General features: G+C 46.4%; 1 protein-coding gene across 2 annotated transcripts in view; it reads left to right on the top strand.

Annotated features, from left to right (window-relative positions):
• Positions 1-1922: 1922 nt before the first annotated feature.
• Positions 1923-17388, top strand: part of rnf38 (ring finger protein 38) — a 31851-nt gene continuing 16385 nt past the window's right edge. Inside the window, exons 1-3 of one of the 2 annotated variants that reach the window (XM_080445405.1) lie at positions 1923-2048; positions 3906-4629; positions 16179-16240. In XM_080445405.1, the coding sequence (XP_080301531.1) occupies positions 4005-4629; positions 16179-16240 (687 nt within the window). In that variant the 5' untranslated portion in view covers positions 1923-2048; positions 3906-4004. Of the gene's footprint in view, positions 2049-2699; positions 2826-3905; positions 4630-16178; positions 16241-17388 lie in introns of those variants that run through there. The other variant, XM_080445406.1, reaches the window with a different exon arrangement.

Raw genomic sequence — 17388 nt, 5'->3', positions numbered from 1 at the left:
GCAGAATATCAATATTAAAACACATATCTGCCTCCCTTTAAACCCCCCCTCTCTCTCTTTGTTTCTCCACTCTTCCCTACAGCTGGTGAGAGTATGCTTCGTGGCTGCCCCTCCCCCAACATTTGAACAAGCCAATAAGAGAGCACATCAGCAAAATAACCACCCACCCCCCCACAGCCAACCCCTCCTTTACCACCCCATCCATCCCCAGCCCCATCCCCCAGAGCCGTCTTTCACTCTCTCTACACCCCATCCCCCCTTCTTTTCTACCCCTAACCCACTTACTCATCTTGCCTCACACACCCCCAAACACCCACGAGACTCTCCCACCCTATCTCTTTCCCCCCACAACCACTAGCATCTCTTCACCCTTCCTCCATCCATCCATTCTCTCTCTCTCTGCATCCTAGCTCTTCCCACTCACCCCCTTTCCCAGTCACCCCTCCTTCTCACTGCCTCTGCTTTATTACAGCCCCCCCCCCCACTGCACAATTTCTCTTATCCCGATATCCACTCATCTACCCCCCCCCTCTCTCTCTCTCTTCTGTGGCCTTATCTTATGAATATCGGTAGCATACTGGGTGAAAAATTGATCCTCCCAGCCTGTCTGTGGACGCAGGCTGCCACAGCATATTAGCCCATGTGTGTGAGTGCGTGGAAGCTTGCTGCTTGCGGGAGAGAGAGGGATGAGAGGAGGGAGGGATGGGATATTTGCATATCATCAAAGTAGGGAAAGGGAGTGTAATGAGGAGTGTGTGTGTGTATTGGGAGTGGTTGTGGGTTGAATGTGTGTGAAATGAGAGAACAACACCAAGGGAATATAAGGGTTTGAGAGGTGAGATGAACTGGGTTGGGCTTTGTGCGTGCGTGTAGCCTACGCACACACGGGCACACACACACACACACACACACTGATCTCCCCACACCATCGCTATCTTCACATGCATTTAACATGTTTAACCACATACAAATAAATGACATAGCATAATTATGTGTGTGATGGACCTGTTTAGCCTCTCTCTAATAGACCATGGTACATTTTAGAATACAATGTTGGTATGTCCTGTCCTGTGTTCGTGATCATTTTGTGTCTCTGGTTTATTTATGAAAGCCATGCAGAATGTCACACCATTTACAAGGCCTGGCTTTGCACCGTAGGCACGTAGGCACCTCAACTCCTAAGTCAGAGGCTATGATGTAAAGGCACAAAAGTGTCATTTTCATATCTATGCTCTTGCTGAGGAGTGTGGGGTTTTGTAAGAAGAGATACAGCCACAAAATGTACACATCTGTGCTGTTTTGTTAGGAGAAGAGAACAAGAAAAAATATCAATTTCTCATACATTGTCCCAGGCATATAGGCTAAATAGACTTAGCCCACTTTACATTCTTGTCATTTTAATTTCCTAGCCTTTTCTCTGAGCCCCCCCCCCCCCCCCCCCCCAAACACACAACGCAAATCGGAGTTAAAGTTTTCAGACGTGTAATATATTTATTTTCAAAACAAACTTGAGAGTCCAAAGGAAACAGCTGCATTTGGAAGGCCTGTGAAATAAATAATTTAAAGGCCCTCCTGCTCCTGCCTCTCTCTCTCTCTCTCTGCTATCCATAGCGTTCGATATTCCCAGGCAACACTAATCGAATTCCGAATCATGGGCATATCCACTCCACCAGAATACACTCTTAAATCGTGGAATAAACGAGGGGCAGGCGTTTTAAAAGTTGCTATTCAACGTCTAGCAATAACGCATTCTCCTCGGTATTTGCGTGTGAGCGGCGTCTGGTGTGTCACTGTGTGTGTGTGTGTGTGTGTGGAGGAGATCCAAGCAGTAAACACTTTACTGCGATCTGGCTTCGATGCGTCGCGCCTGGCTGAAATCCGACTGGAGCGTTGACGGTCTGTCACATTTCACGCTGACACCGAGCGAACACGGGGCGCGTACACGCGCGCCGCAAGCACATACACACACGGCTCAAAATATTTATCGACGGATCCGAGTCAGGAGTTCAGTGTTTAGAGACTAGAGAGAGCGAAGGGAAGTTGTGACGGTAAGTTCTGAATGGTTTTTAATTCAACTAGTTTGAATGGACACTGAGTCATTTATCTGATCAGCGTTCTTTCCTTTGTAATTTGAGGGTTGATCACTTTTTATCTACGGTTATTCTTGCGTGTTTGGCTGTTTTTTTTGTCACTCTTTTTTGCGACGGAGAAAGAAACCCCAACCGATGAACAATCGAACCCCTCTCGCCGTGGATTTATACGTGTTTTACACATGGACAGGAACCGCATATTTGTGTTCCTCATTAACCGAGCCGTTTAAAGGGAATCGAGGCGTGGGTGGACGTGTGTGTGTGTGTGTGTGTGTTGGTGGGGGGAGGTTGGAGAGGAGGAGGGGTTCATAAATAAACGACATTAATACGGCAGGGCAGGACTGATCGAAACAAGTTTAAAAAGCTGATAAAGTGCCCGAAGTTTCCGTTAAACTGAACGTGGGGGAACGTGATCGCTGCTGTTGAGAAGCAGCCCCGCCGCGGGGTCTCTTTAGATCGCTGTGGAGCCGGAGAGTTGATCTACTGGATCCTGTTTACCATCGTATGCTATGCGCTAGCGTTAGCTTAACGCTGCTACCGAGAGAGAGAGAGAGAGAGAGAGAGCCGTGGCTTCTGGATGCTTGTGGATTTATTTTTGAACGGCTTTAAACGGAACACGAGCTTCATGTTGGAGAAACGTGTTGTTATTTATTTATTTATCCAACGGGCCGGTGTTTTTTCTCTCGAGCTCACACCCACGATTGTGTGTGTGTGTAGGTGTGTAAAAGTACCGAGGTGAGTGATTTCTTCCATATTCAGCGTTAGTCAGTCAGTGGCTCCTCGGTTTCGGGAACTGGGGTTGTGCTGCTGGTGAATACCAAAACGCATCGCCCCAAAACACAGTCGCCACGGGGGAAATCCGGCGATCTCGGAACGGTCGCCACCTGGTATTCTTAAACGTAACCTCAGTAAATTATGCCTAAAACCTAACCTTATTCTTAAACGTAACCTCAGTAAAGTATGCCTAAAGCTAACCTTATTCCTAAACGTAACCTCAGTAAACTATGTCAAAAACCTAACCTTATTCCTAAACGTAACCTCAGTAAACTATGTCAAAAACCTAACCTTATTCCTAAACGTAACCTCAGTAAACTATGTCAAAAACCTAACCTTATTCCTAAACGTAACCTCGGTAAACTATGTCAAAAACCTAAACGTAACCTCAGTAAACTATGTAAAAAACCTAACCTTATTCCTAAACGTAACCTCAGTAAACTATACATAAATAAACCTAAGCTTATTCCTAAACGTAACCTCAGTAAACTATGCCTAAACCTAAGCTTATTCCTAAACGTAACCTCAGTAAACTATGCATAAAACCTAACCTTATTCCTAAACGTAACCTCAGTAAAACTATGCCTAAACCTAACCTTATTCCTAAGGTTAGGTTAGGTTTTACTTAACCTCAGTAAAACTATGCCTAACTCTAAACTTATTTCTGACCTTATCCTTAGTAAAACAAATGAAAGAATACAAGAACCGCTGGGGGTGAGCGTTCGGCGAAAAAAAAAAATGGCGGCGCGCGTGTTTTGGGGCGAGTCTTCCGGTTACTGGTGGTGGTGGGCTCAGGCTGCCGCTGCTGCTAGCTCGTCAAAGTTCTGGGAAGTACCCAGACGTTACGTTGATTTACATATCCAAATAAATAAACAAAGATGTGACTTTAAAAGTTAAACGTCGTTCCGTTCCGTTTCGCGACTGTAGTTGCTTTAAAAAAAAATCTCCTCGGTCGGTCGACACATTAAACGTGTTTGCTGGGTTATATATATATATTCATGTTTTAGTCTTAAACTTAAGTTTTGTGTGTTTTTTTAACAGGGTCTAAAGAAGTTTTATCTTTTCTGTGAAGAGGAAACAAGAGGGGAAAAAAAGGGGGGCAGAAAAGAAAGAAAGAGAGAGGAAATCCCCCGAAAGGAAATGCCAATCGCAGCCGCTGGACAACCAAGGACTCAGGAGGCCAGAATCTACCCCCGGCTGCCCGCCACGACCCCCGAGCCGGTGCCTAAAGGGGCTGATCTGTTCGACGAGGCGGGGGTGGCCGGCGCGCCGGAGCGGACAGAATACGGGGGCGCGGAGGGGGGCGGCAGAGGACTCGGGGGCTTTGGTTACAGCCAGAGCGGTGCTAGGGGCTTTGTACAGCCCGGCTCCACCGCCGGCGGCACCCCGCCGCATTCCCCTCCCACCACGACCCCCGCTTTCCTCTTCCACCCCCTCCACCCCCATCATCATCACCAACCCCACCACCACCAAATGGCCATGGAGCCCCCGAGGACTCGTTCGCGATCCCGATCTGGGTTTTACCAGCAGTACGGTAGTGGGAATGTTATGGCCGGTAGTGGAGTAATGGGATCAAACCATCACCACCACCACCAGCAGCAGCAGCATCAGCAGCAGCACGGCACTGTGTGCGCACCACTTGGAGCTCACAGCAACTACCCGGAGAACCAGCACAGTAGAGCCCCCGGAAATAACGGCTCCTCCGGGGTCCAGAGGCTTTCGGCGGCCCCCGGGGCACACCACCACCACCACATCTCGGCAGCAGGTAAATGTCACATTGAGCTCTGACTGAGCAGTAACACTGGTTTTGTGTGTGTGTGTGTGTGTCTCTGTTTCCATTGACCCAGGAACATAGGGGCCATGCGTTTCGTCAGACTTGCCTTTTCTGCTGCTAAACGCAGACCCAGCATAGAGGAGTAGTCAAGCTGTTTTAATGTGCTGTGCAAGGCGAGGCGACGTCTGATGGGGAGGGGGGTATCAGGGTTGGCATGGCAATGGTGTGTGTGTCAGAGAGAGAGAGAGACAGTGTGTGTGTGTGTGTGTGTGTGTGTGTGTGTGTGTGTGTGTGTGTGTGTGTGTGTGTGTGTGTGTGTGTGTGTGTGTGTGTGTGTGTGTGTGTGTGTGTGTGTGTGTGTGTGTGTGTGTGTGTGTGTGAGAGAGAGAGATTAGTTATATACCAATTAGACAGGGTGTTTTATGTGCTTGCCACAGAACTGCAGCTTGGATGTACAGCACCATTAATACATAAGAGTAGGTAAATGAACAACAGCAGTGTGTGATGTGGTTAGGGCTAGCTTTCTAAGCTTGGTGAACTGCTGCAAATAGTTAGCCCCATAGGGACTGTCTTGAATAAGGGACCCTGTGACGTGTCTTTTTATAGTTAGTCAAATGTTGACTGGCATTGCAGTCTGCAAAATGTGTGTCTACAAGGTTTGGTTTACATAATGTGTCTGAATCAAGCACAGTCTGTTTTATTATCATCCTTAAAGTACACAAAAAACTGTGACAGGCGAATACATTACGTAAGTTAGGTACCCGACGCAGAGGTTCCTCTACTGTCATTGCTACAGTTAGGGGTTGATTCCCACACTGGTACAACCCATAGTCACATTAATGGTACTATAGATAAAAGCATCTACCAAATGCCATATATCATGTGAAAGAGGGTAGGCAATGGAGTTTTCTGTGTGCACGGTAGAAACATATTCTGATTCAAAGAGAGGGACATCCCCAATATTACTACGATAGAAGAAATCTAAGATCTAGATCTGAATGATGTGCATTGTGAGAGCTCTTTAACATTGTGTGACTGCAGTGCAGTGAGCCAACGACCATAGATAGACCACAGTTAAGATTCCATAGGAAAGCCTTGTATTCACCTGAAGATGAACACAAAGCTACCAAGCCTTTTGACTTGTGGAATCAGTCAGCTTGTTTTGAAGACCGGTAGGGTTCAATCTGCTCGTACCCAGCAAAGACAAACATAAGACATCTTTAATCAAAGTCAGTGAAATGTCCCTGACATTTCTCTGCTTTAAAGGAAAGTTCAAATGTACACATACACAATGTGTGCCGGCCGGGTACACAATACGGGTCAAGGTGTACCCGGTACACATCGGCCAACTAATAGGGGCGTCTCTTTTTGACTTTTTGAAATCATATTTGCCATCCCCTTTGCATTTTCCAGAAATGTCAACTTAGCTCTGATTCCTGATTACTCATTTAGCATTTTGTACTACTTCTTCTATTGTGCCACCAAAACGACAGAGAGGGGGAAAAGGCTCTGGAGCAGAAGATGTGAATGGGACAGCAGCTTTGGGCATGGTACCCATAGTAACAGTAGTTACAGTAACTGTTTAGTGTTTATTAATATTCACTTTCAGTAGCAGCGAGTTACATGTTCTACTAATGCTACAGCTACACATGGATTAAGCTGATGTGTGCTGTATGTAAAAACTCAAACATTGCATCCCCTTTATTAGGCAGGCACTAGATTTATTGGCTTTTGGATGAGTGTTGTTAATGCTCAAAATATTAAGTAATTCTATTCTATTTTAGGGTGGATTTTCACTTTAAGGGAAGTGTGGTCTGCTCAGGATAGGGCTTAGTCTGGGTTTAGTGATAACTGTAGGCCAGGGCTATATCTTGCTTTCAATTGAGCAACTAATATGTAATGAAATGCAGTATTGCATAAAGAGGTGTGTGTGTGTGTTTGTTTGAGAGTGTGTGTGTGTGTGTGTGTGTGTGTGTGTGTGTGTGTGTGTGTGTGTGTGTTTGAGAGTAAGATCTATAGTGAGCAGCCATGAATGGAGACTGAGACTGGAAATACCTGTCTGGTGGAGTGAGTGTCAAAGAAAGCCATTCCCAGCTAAACTCGCGCACACACAGACACACACACACAAAGGCTCTTTCTGGACTCCCAGCCTGCAGGTTGCCAGGCAGTGCTTGTGTCATACGTCTAGCTGTGTATAAGCTTGCAGGCCACTGGGAAACCAAGCTGTGTGTGACCAGAGGCCTGGAAAAGGCAGCGAGGAGTGATGGCTTTAGAGAAGAGAGAACAGTTGCCAAGATTCAAAAGTTAGATGCAAAAAGCTAGGAGAAAAGTCCCCCCCATATCATGACTTTCCAGAGTTACGCAGTACCAACAAGGAAGTTGAACTGTTTTTTTTATTGGTCCAGTGTGACGTTGTACTCTGCCACAGTAGCTTGGCTATGACATGTATAAGAGCACAAATTGATGGCCAGAATGGCTGTATTGTATTTCCATCCAAATGGCTTTCGATCCAGAGGGGGGGGGAGAGGTACTGGCTATGGAACACATACACACACACACACAGACACACAGACACACACACACACACACACACACACAGTGTACTAGATTCGGTCAAAGACTGGCAAACTCGCCACAGGAAAGAACAGTGATACTGCAGGAGGAGCGATATACAGTGTGTGCATGTTTGTACTGTGTGTGTGTGTGTGTGTAGACGGTAATAAGATAAGAATGTCGGACTGCAGCGAGAGTACAGAATCGTGAAACTATTGTAGCCCAAGCTTTTTGGTAGCACTAAAGACAAGACCGCGCCTCCCTCCGCTTGCTCGGTTCATTGGAGTGTGTGTTGTCATCACAGCCATAGATGTACACTCATAGGCCTAATGATGGTTGAATATCCCCTGACAAGAACCAAGCAGCTGGCTAGTTAGGCTTCACCCTGCACTACACACTGTTATGAATAAAGGCAGCCCCCTTCCCTCTTGCAAAAGTGGGCCATGCTTGTCTTGAAAGAGGGAGAGAGAGAGAAGGAGATGCCGGGTGTATTCTTCCCACGCCAGTCACCTGCATCCTGCGTTGGCCATGAAAGCTAATGATGTCTTGCTTTCTGCCACTAACCCCCCCCCCCCATCTTCCTTGTTTCCTCTCCCCTGTAGTGTAGTATCTCCTATCGCAGTGTTTCGGGGGCCAAAATGCCCCCGAAAGTTCTGAAATTGAGATTGCGTTTACGAAACTGGGCCGTGATGGTACATGAGCAAGGATATTAATTAATTGTCTGTTAAATGTGAGCAGTTATTCCCCCATAAAGCCAAATTGTCTCCCACAAAAATATGCAGTAAAATGTAATCCCCAGTGTTTTTTTTGTCCATTTGTATCTCGGAGAGTAGTGGTGGTAAAAAAACGGTTCATTTCAGTGAACAAACGATTTCGTTCATGTTCACGGCAATGATCCGTTCAAATGATTTGTTCGCGTTCACCGTTCAGTAGCGCTATTGTCTAATGAAAAACAACTCAACCGCACCGCTGTCTGTTTGTCGCGGGAACGGCCCGCCCTCCCGTCCTGTGTACGGGGGGAGGGGACGGGGGGGCGTGAACGAAAGCGTGAACGTAACCGTTTCAGGAAGTGAACTGGTTCGTTCCTGTTCACGGCAATGAATCAGTCTATTGAACGAATCGATCACGAACGTCACGAACGCATCACTATCGGAGAGTGTACACACTCTTTGAGTTATACACTCTTTGAGTTGGACAACACTGGGGATTTTAATGTGTATGTTGTTGCAAACTGACCTCTTTACTTGCAGTTTTGGGACCCCCCCACACACACTTTTATGGCCCCTTCTCTCTGGGTTTCACCTCTGTCCATCTCCTCCCTTGCTTTTGTGTGATGGCGGCTTTGTTTTATTGGATTGCTCAGGACGGCGTAAGGATGGATGCTCCCACCCACTCCTACACAGTAAAATCTTAAATCATTTTAAACTCAAGAGTGTGCAAATGTAAGGGTGCATTTGGTTGCAAATGAATGAACACTGAGGATCTCACTGTGTATCCTCTCCATTATCAGAGGGGGAAATGTGCTCTTAATTTCTTCCCCCCCCTCTTGCCTTTGTCCCATCACCCCGGCAACCACCTCGCATTTGTAGAGAAAGCTTTTAACAAAATTTACTCCACGATTTACTTTGGAACTCGACTTTACAAATGAAGTAAATAGTATACAATTACAAATTACTACTGCGGTCAGCAGGAGAAGACGACCTAAATGGGGAAGAGAGAGCGAGTCACCTCCATAATTGCCCAAAAAACTCCCCAATGTAAGGATGCGATTTGCCCTCATGTAAACTGAGACCTTGAGACGGAGGGGAAGGCGAGGGCAAAGCCAGGAGAGCGCTTTTGGAAAAGTGTGGACCGGAGGAGGGAGGTCATGCCAGTGAGAGAGTTAGTGAGTGTGCAAAAACGGAAACGACAGGGAGGAAGGGGGGCTTACACAGAGAGAGAGAGAGGGAGGGGAGGCATATTTCCGTGAACATTTGGGGTTAGTCGGGCCAGGAAGAGGACGTGGGGGCTGGTGGGAGATGGAGTGAGCAAGAGATAGAGGTGAGGGAGAATGATTAGATGGTGGTGGAGGAGGGGTTAGATGGTGGTGGTGGGGGGCTTTAAGCAAGACAAGGAAATTAGTGAGGGAGTGTCATGGAATAAGACTGATGGTGGGAGGGGATGGTCTACTCTACGTGAAGCAGGAGCATAGGGAGAGGGCTGATGGACACACACACACACACACACACACACACACACACACACACACACACACACACACACACACACACACACACACACACACACACACACACACACACACACACACACACACACACACACACACACACACACACACACACACACACACACACACACACACACACACACACACAGTGCGGAAAGAAATGGAGGAATTAGAGACTAGAGGCCGTAAATTTGAGTGTAGGGAAAGTGAGGTTTTTGATGCTGGGCTGAGGGAGGGCGAGGTTGGCTGCTCCCCTCCGGCTGTTTGGCGCACTTCCCTCTGCTTTCCCTATTGATGAGTTGGTTCTCACCACAGCCAGTGGAACAGACCACACTGATCTCACCCTCCCTTACTTTTTTTTCTTCTTTTTTTTCGGAATCCCAGAGTTCTATTCTGTCAACTCAACAGTTTGTGTGTCCAGCATCTGCTTGTCTTGTTACAACACAGCCTCCTCTTCACTCCTTCCTCTTTTCCTTCTCAGTTGGTGTCCTCTGGTAGTCTATGTTGTAACCGTTATGCAAAGTGAATTGGCACTGCAGTGTGTGTGTGTGTGTGTGTCTGTGCATGCACATCCCTCTACTTTTAGAACCCCACTGCACGGTTGTTGTGTGGTGTGTTGGATGAAGTAGTAAATAAGTCTATTGTGGTTCCAAACAATGTTGTGGACACGACACCCGTTGATTCAAAGCAATGTGTTTGTTTTGATGGTAACTGGCCTTTATTCAATATAGCCCCGTGGACATTGAAGAGAGACAGACACCAGTTGGTTAATAATTTTCAGGTCAGAATGGTTTTGCATTTCAAATAGGATTTGGGACGTGAGCCACAGGCCCAGCAGATATAATGATACAGTGGTATTATCACCTGATAATCACAGGCCTTTCATTAGAACCATATGGTGTTGGAGTTTCTTTTCAAAAAGAGAGCTGGCATCTTAATAAAGGGACTGTGTGTGTGTGTGTGTGTGTGTGTGTGTGTTTGTGTGTGTCTGGGGGGGGGCAGTTTGACAAGAGCATGCATGCGCTTTTTCAGCACTACACTGCTTAACAATCGTACACATACACACATTGAGAGTGTGTGTGTGAACTCGCCAGTACAATCACAGTGTTATGCTGTTGCTCACTGGGCAGCTCCACTGCAGCAATGGATACATACATTAACATAGGGCTGTGAGGTAATGCCTATGGATAATACCATTTCTCAACTGAGTATTATTGAATTGGCAAGAATGTTTACTTTACAAAATCAAGCCTTAGAGCTCTTCATAGATTCAGTGAATTAGCCGAGGGCGAGGCACTCACACAATTGGCACCACAACATGGCAGACTGACCCATGTATTCGCCTGTCTGCCTCCAATGATTAGAATGACTTCACTGTATGAAGTAAGGATTATAGTGATCAAACAGTGCAGCATAGGCCTCTGTGAGCCAGGTTGATGGGATATTTTGTTTGAACAATAAGTGGCTTTCCCATGTCACAGTGATTCTGTTATTTCACCCACTGATATTGACACACTGTAACATACACCGACATGCACTTTATGACAAGCTAGTCCAATACGCGCACGCACACACTCTCGTCCGCACACACTCTCGCCCGCACACACTCTCACTTTTGCCTTTCACTGATGGAGCAGAAGAAGGAGTGAAGGACTATGAAGTGTGAAGGTCTGCATGTGCGTGTGCGTGCTGTGCAGCATTTGAGTGTGTGCAACATACACACACAACCAGTGCATAATTCTGGAGGTGTGTGTGTGGGGGGCTTGTTTACTTGCTGCCTGGGTGGGCTGGGAGCTGGATCAGCGCTGACACACACACACACACACACACGGTGGCGTCACCCGACCAACTTGCTTGTATAACTGCACCGAGAGATGATGGTCAAAAGGGAGAACAGAAAGAGAGGATAGCAGAAGAGTCAAGAGTGGAGCAACAAGCAATAGTATCTCTTTGGTCATTTAGAATAGGACGTGTGTGGTTCTCTGATAATGAAAGATGCAGAGGTGAGTTTCTAATCTACATGTTACATCTGTTGCTCAAGGGGGGCTGGGTGGGAGAGGTGTGTTGGTGAAGGCATAGTGTGACATGGAGAAGTGAGAAGAACTGCAAAAGGAGAACCATGAAGGAGATAAAGAGGAGGGGGAGGGGGCAGATATGAGCATATACAATATGAACCCATATACATATAAGTTTCCGTTAACCAATTAAGCCCTATATACTTAGGCTTACAACAAATAGTGAAAATAAAATGGTGAAATACCGATGTGACATATATATGCATACATACTTTTATAATTGCATAATAGGGATACCAGGCTGAAAGTTGTGTTAGATAAAGTAGTGTTAGATATGTAATGACCAGGCATAACATGCTTATTTGAAGCTTCTCGTATGCCAGCATGTTGGCTGACTGCGTTCTGCATTAGGGGTGTGAAATGTGCTCGAACATGTGTTCAGGGGGGTAGGGGGGCTGACGTGATGACTGCATGTGTGTATGTTTCTGCATGTGTGTATGTTTCTGCATGTGTGTATGTTTCGCAGATAAACATATGCTAGGCTACATTCTTGCTCTCTGCTGTCTGTCGTAGGCATTTTTGGCACAATTGATACAAGTTCGATGGGTGAAGTTATGTTTCTGTCCGTTTTTGCTGTTTGCCATCGTTGTTGTACCTATGATGATGGCGTTAAGCAATTCCCATCTGTTTGTCTCTCTATCTCTCTATCCATGTGTCTGTTTGTCAATGGAATTATCTGTCAATCCCTTATCTCCTCTGGATTAATGTTTTTGAGGCAGAGGGGAAAAAGAGATACATGCAGAGAGAAAGTGATAGAGGCAGAACAAGAAAGACATCGGAAGAGAGAGATATGCAGACAGAGAGAGATATAGGTGGAGAGACATGCAGTCAGAGGGAGAGATACAGGTGGAGACAGAAAGAGATAGAGGCAGAGGCTAGCGTAGTTGAGAGAGAGAGATAGTAGGAGGGAGAGAGAGAATCGGGCATACAGAGAGAGCGAGATAGAGGCAGATGGAGAGAGAGAGATACAGGCAGAGGAGGGAGAGGGAGATACAGGCAGAGGGAGAGATAGCTAGAGAGAGTGGATTTGATAAAGTGAGGTTGGTGGTGGGCAGGGGGAGATGGTTTGATAAGAGTAAGCAAGACGATGTGGATGGAGCCAGAGATGCACGCACACGCATAGGAAGAGAGGGACAGGCCAGCAGATAGGGAGAGGGTTTGGAGGGAGGGGTGTTGATGAAGTGATGGAGAGTGTGAGAAAGGGGCGGGGAGGGAGGGAGGGAGGGAGGGAGGGTGGAGGAGGTGTGAGTACGTGGAGAGAGGGATGAGAGAGGGATGAGAGAGAGAGGGAGAGAGAGGGAGTGAAAGAGGAGGGGAGAGGTGGAGGAAATGGATAGAAATAGCTGATGCACTCTCAGGCTTACAGGAAATCAATAGCAGTCAAGAGGGGAAGCCGCAACCCCCACCCTGCTCTCCCACTCGCTCTCTCCCTCTCTCTCTGTGTTCTCTAGATCTCTCACTCCTCTTCCCTGTTCTCCCTTATCACATCTCATTCCTCCATCCTTCATGCTCCCCCCTCTCATTCTCTCTCAGCTCTCTCACCCTTTTCACAGTCGTTCACATCTCCTTCCCCTTCTCCACTTCCTTCTTTTTGCCCCCCCCCCACCTCCAAATTACCCCCTCCCATTCTCTCCCTCCTCTTTTCTCTCTTTCACACTCTGTTCTTCCAGTTATCATCATTAGTCTCTCCTTTTTTGTAATCAATTTAATTAATTTAGAAGACTTTACGTCTCCTTGTTACTTAAAGGCCCCTCCCCCACCACTATGCCTGTGTCTCACATGTTCCTCTGTACCTCCCACTTCTTTCTCTGGAATATAATGAACCCAAACGAACCCATAAGGTTTTGTTTGGGTACATTTTCACAGTTAAATGAACCACTTCAAACCTTGCATCCCAATTTTGGCCATGTCTTAATAGGTGAACATTTGCCAAAAATAGCCGATCTACAAAGCTCACAACGCGTCGCAACGCACCGCGTTTTGAGCTTGTATAGCTCAGCTATTTTTGACGAAGAGATTTGGTGTAGAGGGGGAAAAAAGCTGGAAGAATAGATCCCTGAGAGACATCCCTGAAGTATACCGGATGTAAGTGGTTAAAACGGAACATTTTGCGGCGTGTTTGTGTTACCAATACTGATCGTTTCATCCCATCATCCTGCGTACCCCTCGAGAATTCTCTGCTCTGTGAGCTCTCTGTGCTTAGCTACTGGTCCCAGTGTGTTCAATCTGGTCACTCCTGCCTATTAGCTCTTACACACACACACACACACACACACACACACACACACACACACACACACACACACACACACACACACACACACACACACACACACACACACACACACACACACACACACACACACACCTCTGAAGCATCATGTGCATGTACTGTCTCTTTAGCGGTCCTAGCAAGGCCTACCTCTTGTCTGTCTACCACAGTGGTTCTCAAAGTGGGGTCCAGGGACTCTCACGGTTCCAAACGGACCCGTTAGGGTTCCATTTGTATACTGTCAGAGTTGAGGGGGGTTCTTGAAATGTAAAGGTTTGAGAACCACTGATCTACCACATAAACCGTACCGTCCCTTTTCCGGGGCCTGGGTGTGAGCTCGTGTGATCGGCCATTTTTGACGTAGAGCTTTGGCTTGGAAGGAAAAGAAGAAGCAAACCCAGTATAGAGCCCTGAGGAGGGATCACCGGTCAATGCAGTGTATATAGGGTTTAAGTGGTTAACACTGTATGGCACTAGGGCTTAGCGCTGGCAGAACAGCGAGCTAGCGTGGCTCTCTATGCAGCCCTTCTGCCTTATTCTGAGGCTGAACCAAATTCCACACGGGCTAAACATCCTTAAACCTGTCCTGTGGCTTCTCCTGTGTTTGCCGCCTATAGAGTGAGTGACTCGGCGTGAATGACTCATCTCTGACTCGATTCGCCCCAGAGTCTTCTTGACAATGAGGCAAGGAAGGGGCTTTTATTTATTTATGTCTTTTTGGGGCCCATTGTGAGTGACGGCGCATGAGTGTTTGCACAGGGAAGCACTATATTCTGTAGCTGAGCTTCTTGAATGCCTCACCGATGTACCATTTCAAATCAAATTTGGGAACATGGCCTGTAATTTTTTACCCATCCCACCACGTTAATAGTATAAGCCTTACTTGCCAAAACATTTTACAATACCCTTTATTTTTGCATACTCTAGGGATTGGGAATGCGAGAGGAAGGATGGTTTCAGTACTGAGAGATTCAGTTCAATCTTTTCCCCCCTTCTGTCTCTCTCTCTCTCTCTCTCTAAACACAGACACGCACACACTCTTTGTCGTCAATCACAGATCCTCTTCAAAGGGAGGAACTGTGAGCAGGAAAGAAAAGAAAAAATCAAAACAAACCGCCGACAGTAGAGAATGCTATTAAAAAGGCTGTTTGCATCTTTCTTTACTGTCCGTATATTGTGATGGTAGGTATGAACTGTCTGGTGTGCCCTTGGGGAGTGCACACTGTGGAAGCCAAGGGTAGATAGACCACGGCCACCATCTGTGGCGGGGACGTCCCCAGCAAACGGTGCTACTTCCCGACAAACAAAGGGAAAAACAAAAACCAAGCCAAATGGAATTGATGATAAGAAGATGAAAGGATAGGGACGAAAAACAAAAAGAGTAAAAGTCTTAGTGGTGATGCAAGCAGCGGTATCATCAGAAAGCTCCTCTAATCCAGGATTACTGTGTTTACTCTGTGTGTGTGTGTTCGTTTGTGTGTGTGTACTCAAGCCTCCGATTTTAGAGACGAGACTATACCATATGTATTTCACTCGGTCTCCTTTAGTGTTGTTTGCTCTATCTCTCTTTCACACTCGTTCACACGCACCTTTTACCATCTGTCACAAACATTCTGTTGTGGGTTTACATTGTTGTTTTTCAATTGTGTTGGACAACAACAATAACAAAGGGATTAAATGTATGTGGATCAAGGCAACATACAGTGGCCAAAATATTAGTCCTAGCCAGCCTGAAGAGAAGATTGAGTTTATTTTCCCTGTTAAGAGCCAGAGAGATTGGATTTACTTGGATTGGATTTAAGTCGGTGAATAGGTTTGAAAACAATAGGCTAGGCCAATCAAATTCAGACATAGATAGGGTTGGGATCCTTTTGGATTTGAACAATTCCGGTTCCTTAACAATTCCTTCTCAACGGTCTGATTCCGTAATGGCTCTTGACTAGTTTTTATGGATTAAAATATTTTGATCAACAATTCACATAGCAGTCCTGTTCTGAAGAGCTGCTTCTCTTAACTGGGCTGAAATGAAGATAGGAACTTTCAGAACACCACTAGTCAGGCACTTGCTTCTGAATTTAATTAAAATATTTACTTTTGGCATTTTATACTTTATTGCTATATTTAGTAGTAGAGAGATGGGAAACCAAGGCCAGAGAGAGGAGAGACATGCAAGACAAGATGGGAGTTGGATTCAAAAAATTGAAATTGGGGGTGTTTTGGGAGTAGCCAGCCGCTGTGTTTGGTGGATGAGATGGGTGGTATCCTTCTGTGAGTCCCGTCCATTGTAAACCAAGTTACGGTTCACAGGTGGTCGGGTTACATTCCAACCACCAGGCTTAAACGGTGAATAGAAGTAGTAGTAGTCATGTAATCTTGGTGTGTGAGTGATCCTCCTCTGTTCTTCTCTGTTTAGGAGCCATTGGAGGGGCCTACCACTGTCACCCTGACCACGCATATGGAGATGAGAGCGACAAGGTAAGAGAGAGACACATGCACGCACACGCGGTTTGTTGGTCCACCCAACACTTTTTGGTCCCAGAGCAGGCTGGATTGCCATGGAATTTGCTGCGCACCTTCACACTGCCCGGAGGATGAATCCTGCTGATTTCAGTCCTCTAGTGCCACCCTCAAGGGCACTAGAGGAAACCGGCTGAGCACATTAATGCTCACCAAAGGATGAACTGTTGCCATTTGAATGACCCCATGTGACCTTTCCTCTAGTGGCACATTTAGGCCAAATGTCAACTTTTTCTGTCTTTTTTTCTTTAACATTTAGCCCCAGTAACAAGAGCTTGAGGCTCGTAAGAAATGCAGTAGTCAAATTCCATTACTCAAACTTCCATCCTCGGATCCTCCGAACTCCGGATAACGAGGAGGAGAGGCGAGGGCGGAGGAATCGATTGGGTTCACTTTAAGGAATTGAAACGCGCCACGCTAAGTTAGCGTCATTTTGAAGCGACGGCAATTAGTTACCACTCTAAAGCCCGGAGGGTTGTCATGTGGAGGAGGAGATACTATACACGATGTATTCTGATAAAGACACTTCAGCAAAGGAGGACATGAACACTTCACTTCATGTACGCTCGCCAGATCTCGCTTCAAGTGGCTTGGGGAGTCTCCTCGCTCTCGGCTCCTCCAAAAGCAAATTAACATTTGGGAATGTGACCGATTTCCGGCTTATGCTGGAGGATGGGGTGCATAGAAGGCAAGGAGGCAGAAAGAAATTAAGGTATTGGAACTTGGCAAATTTGACCCCATTCAAACCACTTCAGTCTGGTTAGGTGTAATGAGCAGCACAGCCTCTAGTGGGTGCTGCTAGCAGGTCTTTAAGACTGTGTTTATTTTGTATTAAAAGCACGTGCACACTCCACAGAATAGAGCTTTGAATTCAGGGTTAACTTCACTTAAATCTATAGAATGTATGGAATCATAGTGACTGACCAGGGTCACGGCCTCACTCAGATATTAGAGGAAAGTCTCCATCAGCTGAGTGAATGGATGATCATGCGCACCAATCCCCCCCCTGTAAGCGTGCGCACACACACACACGCATAGCCTTACTGTTTCCTAGTGGTGTATGACATACACAGAATGTGATTTTCATGTTTCCACACTGAAGTCAT

Source organism: Gymnoscopelus braueri (assembly GCF_963280865.1).
Source record: "Gymnoscopelus braueri genome assembly, chromosome: 2".
In the NCBI taxonomy this organism is placed as follows: Eukaryota; Metazoa; Chordata; class Actinopteri; order Myctophiformes; family Myctophidae; genus Gymnoscopelus; species Gymnoscopelus braueri.
The sequence above is the reverse complement of the archived record's forward strand: the minus strand, read 5'-3'. Positions and strand labels throughout refer to the sequence as shown.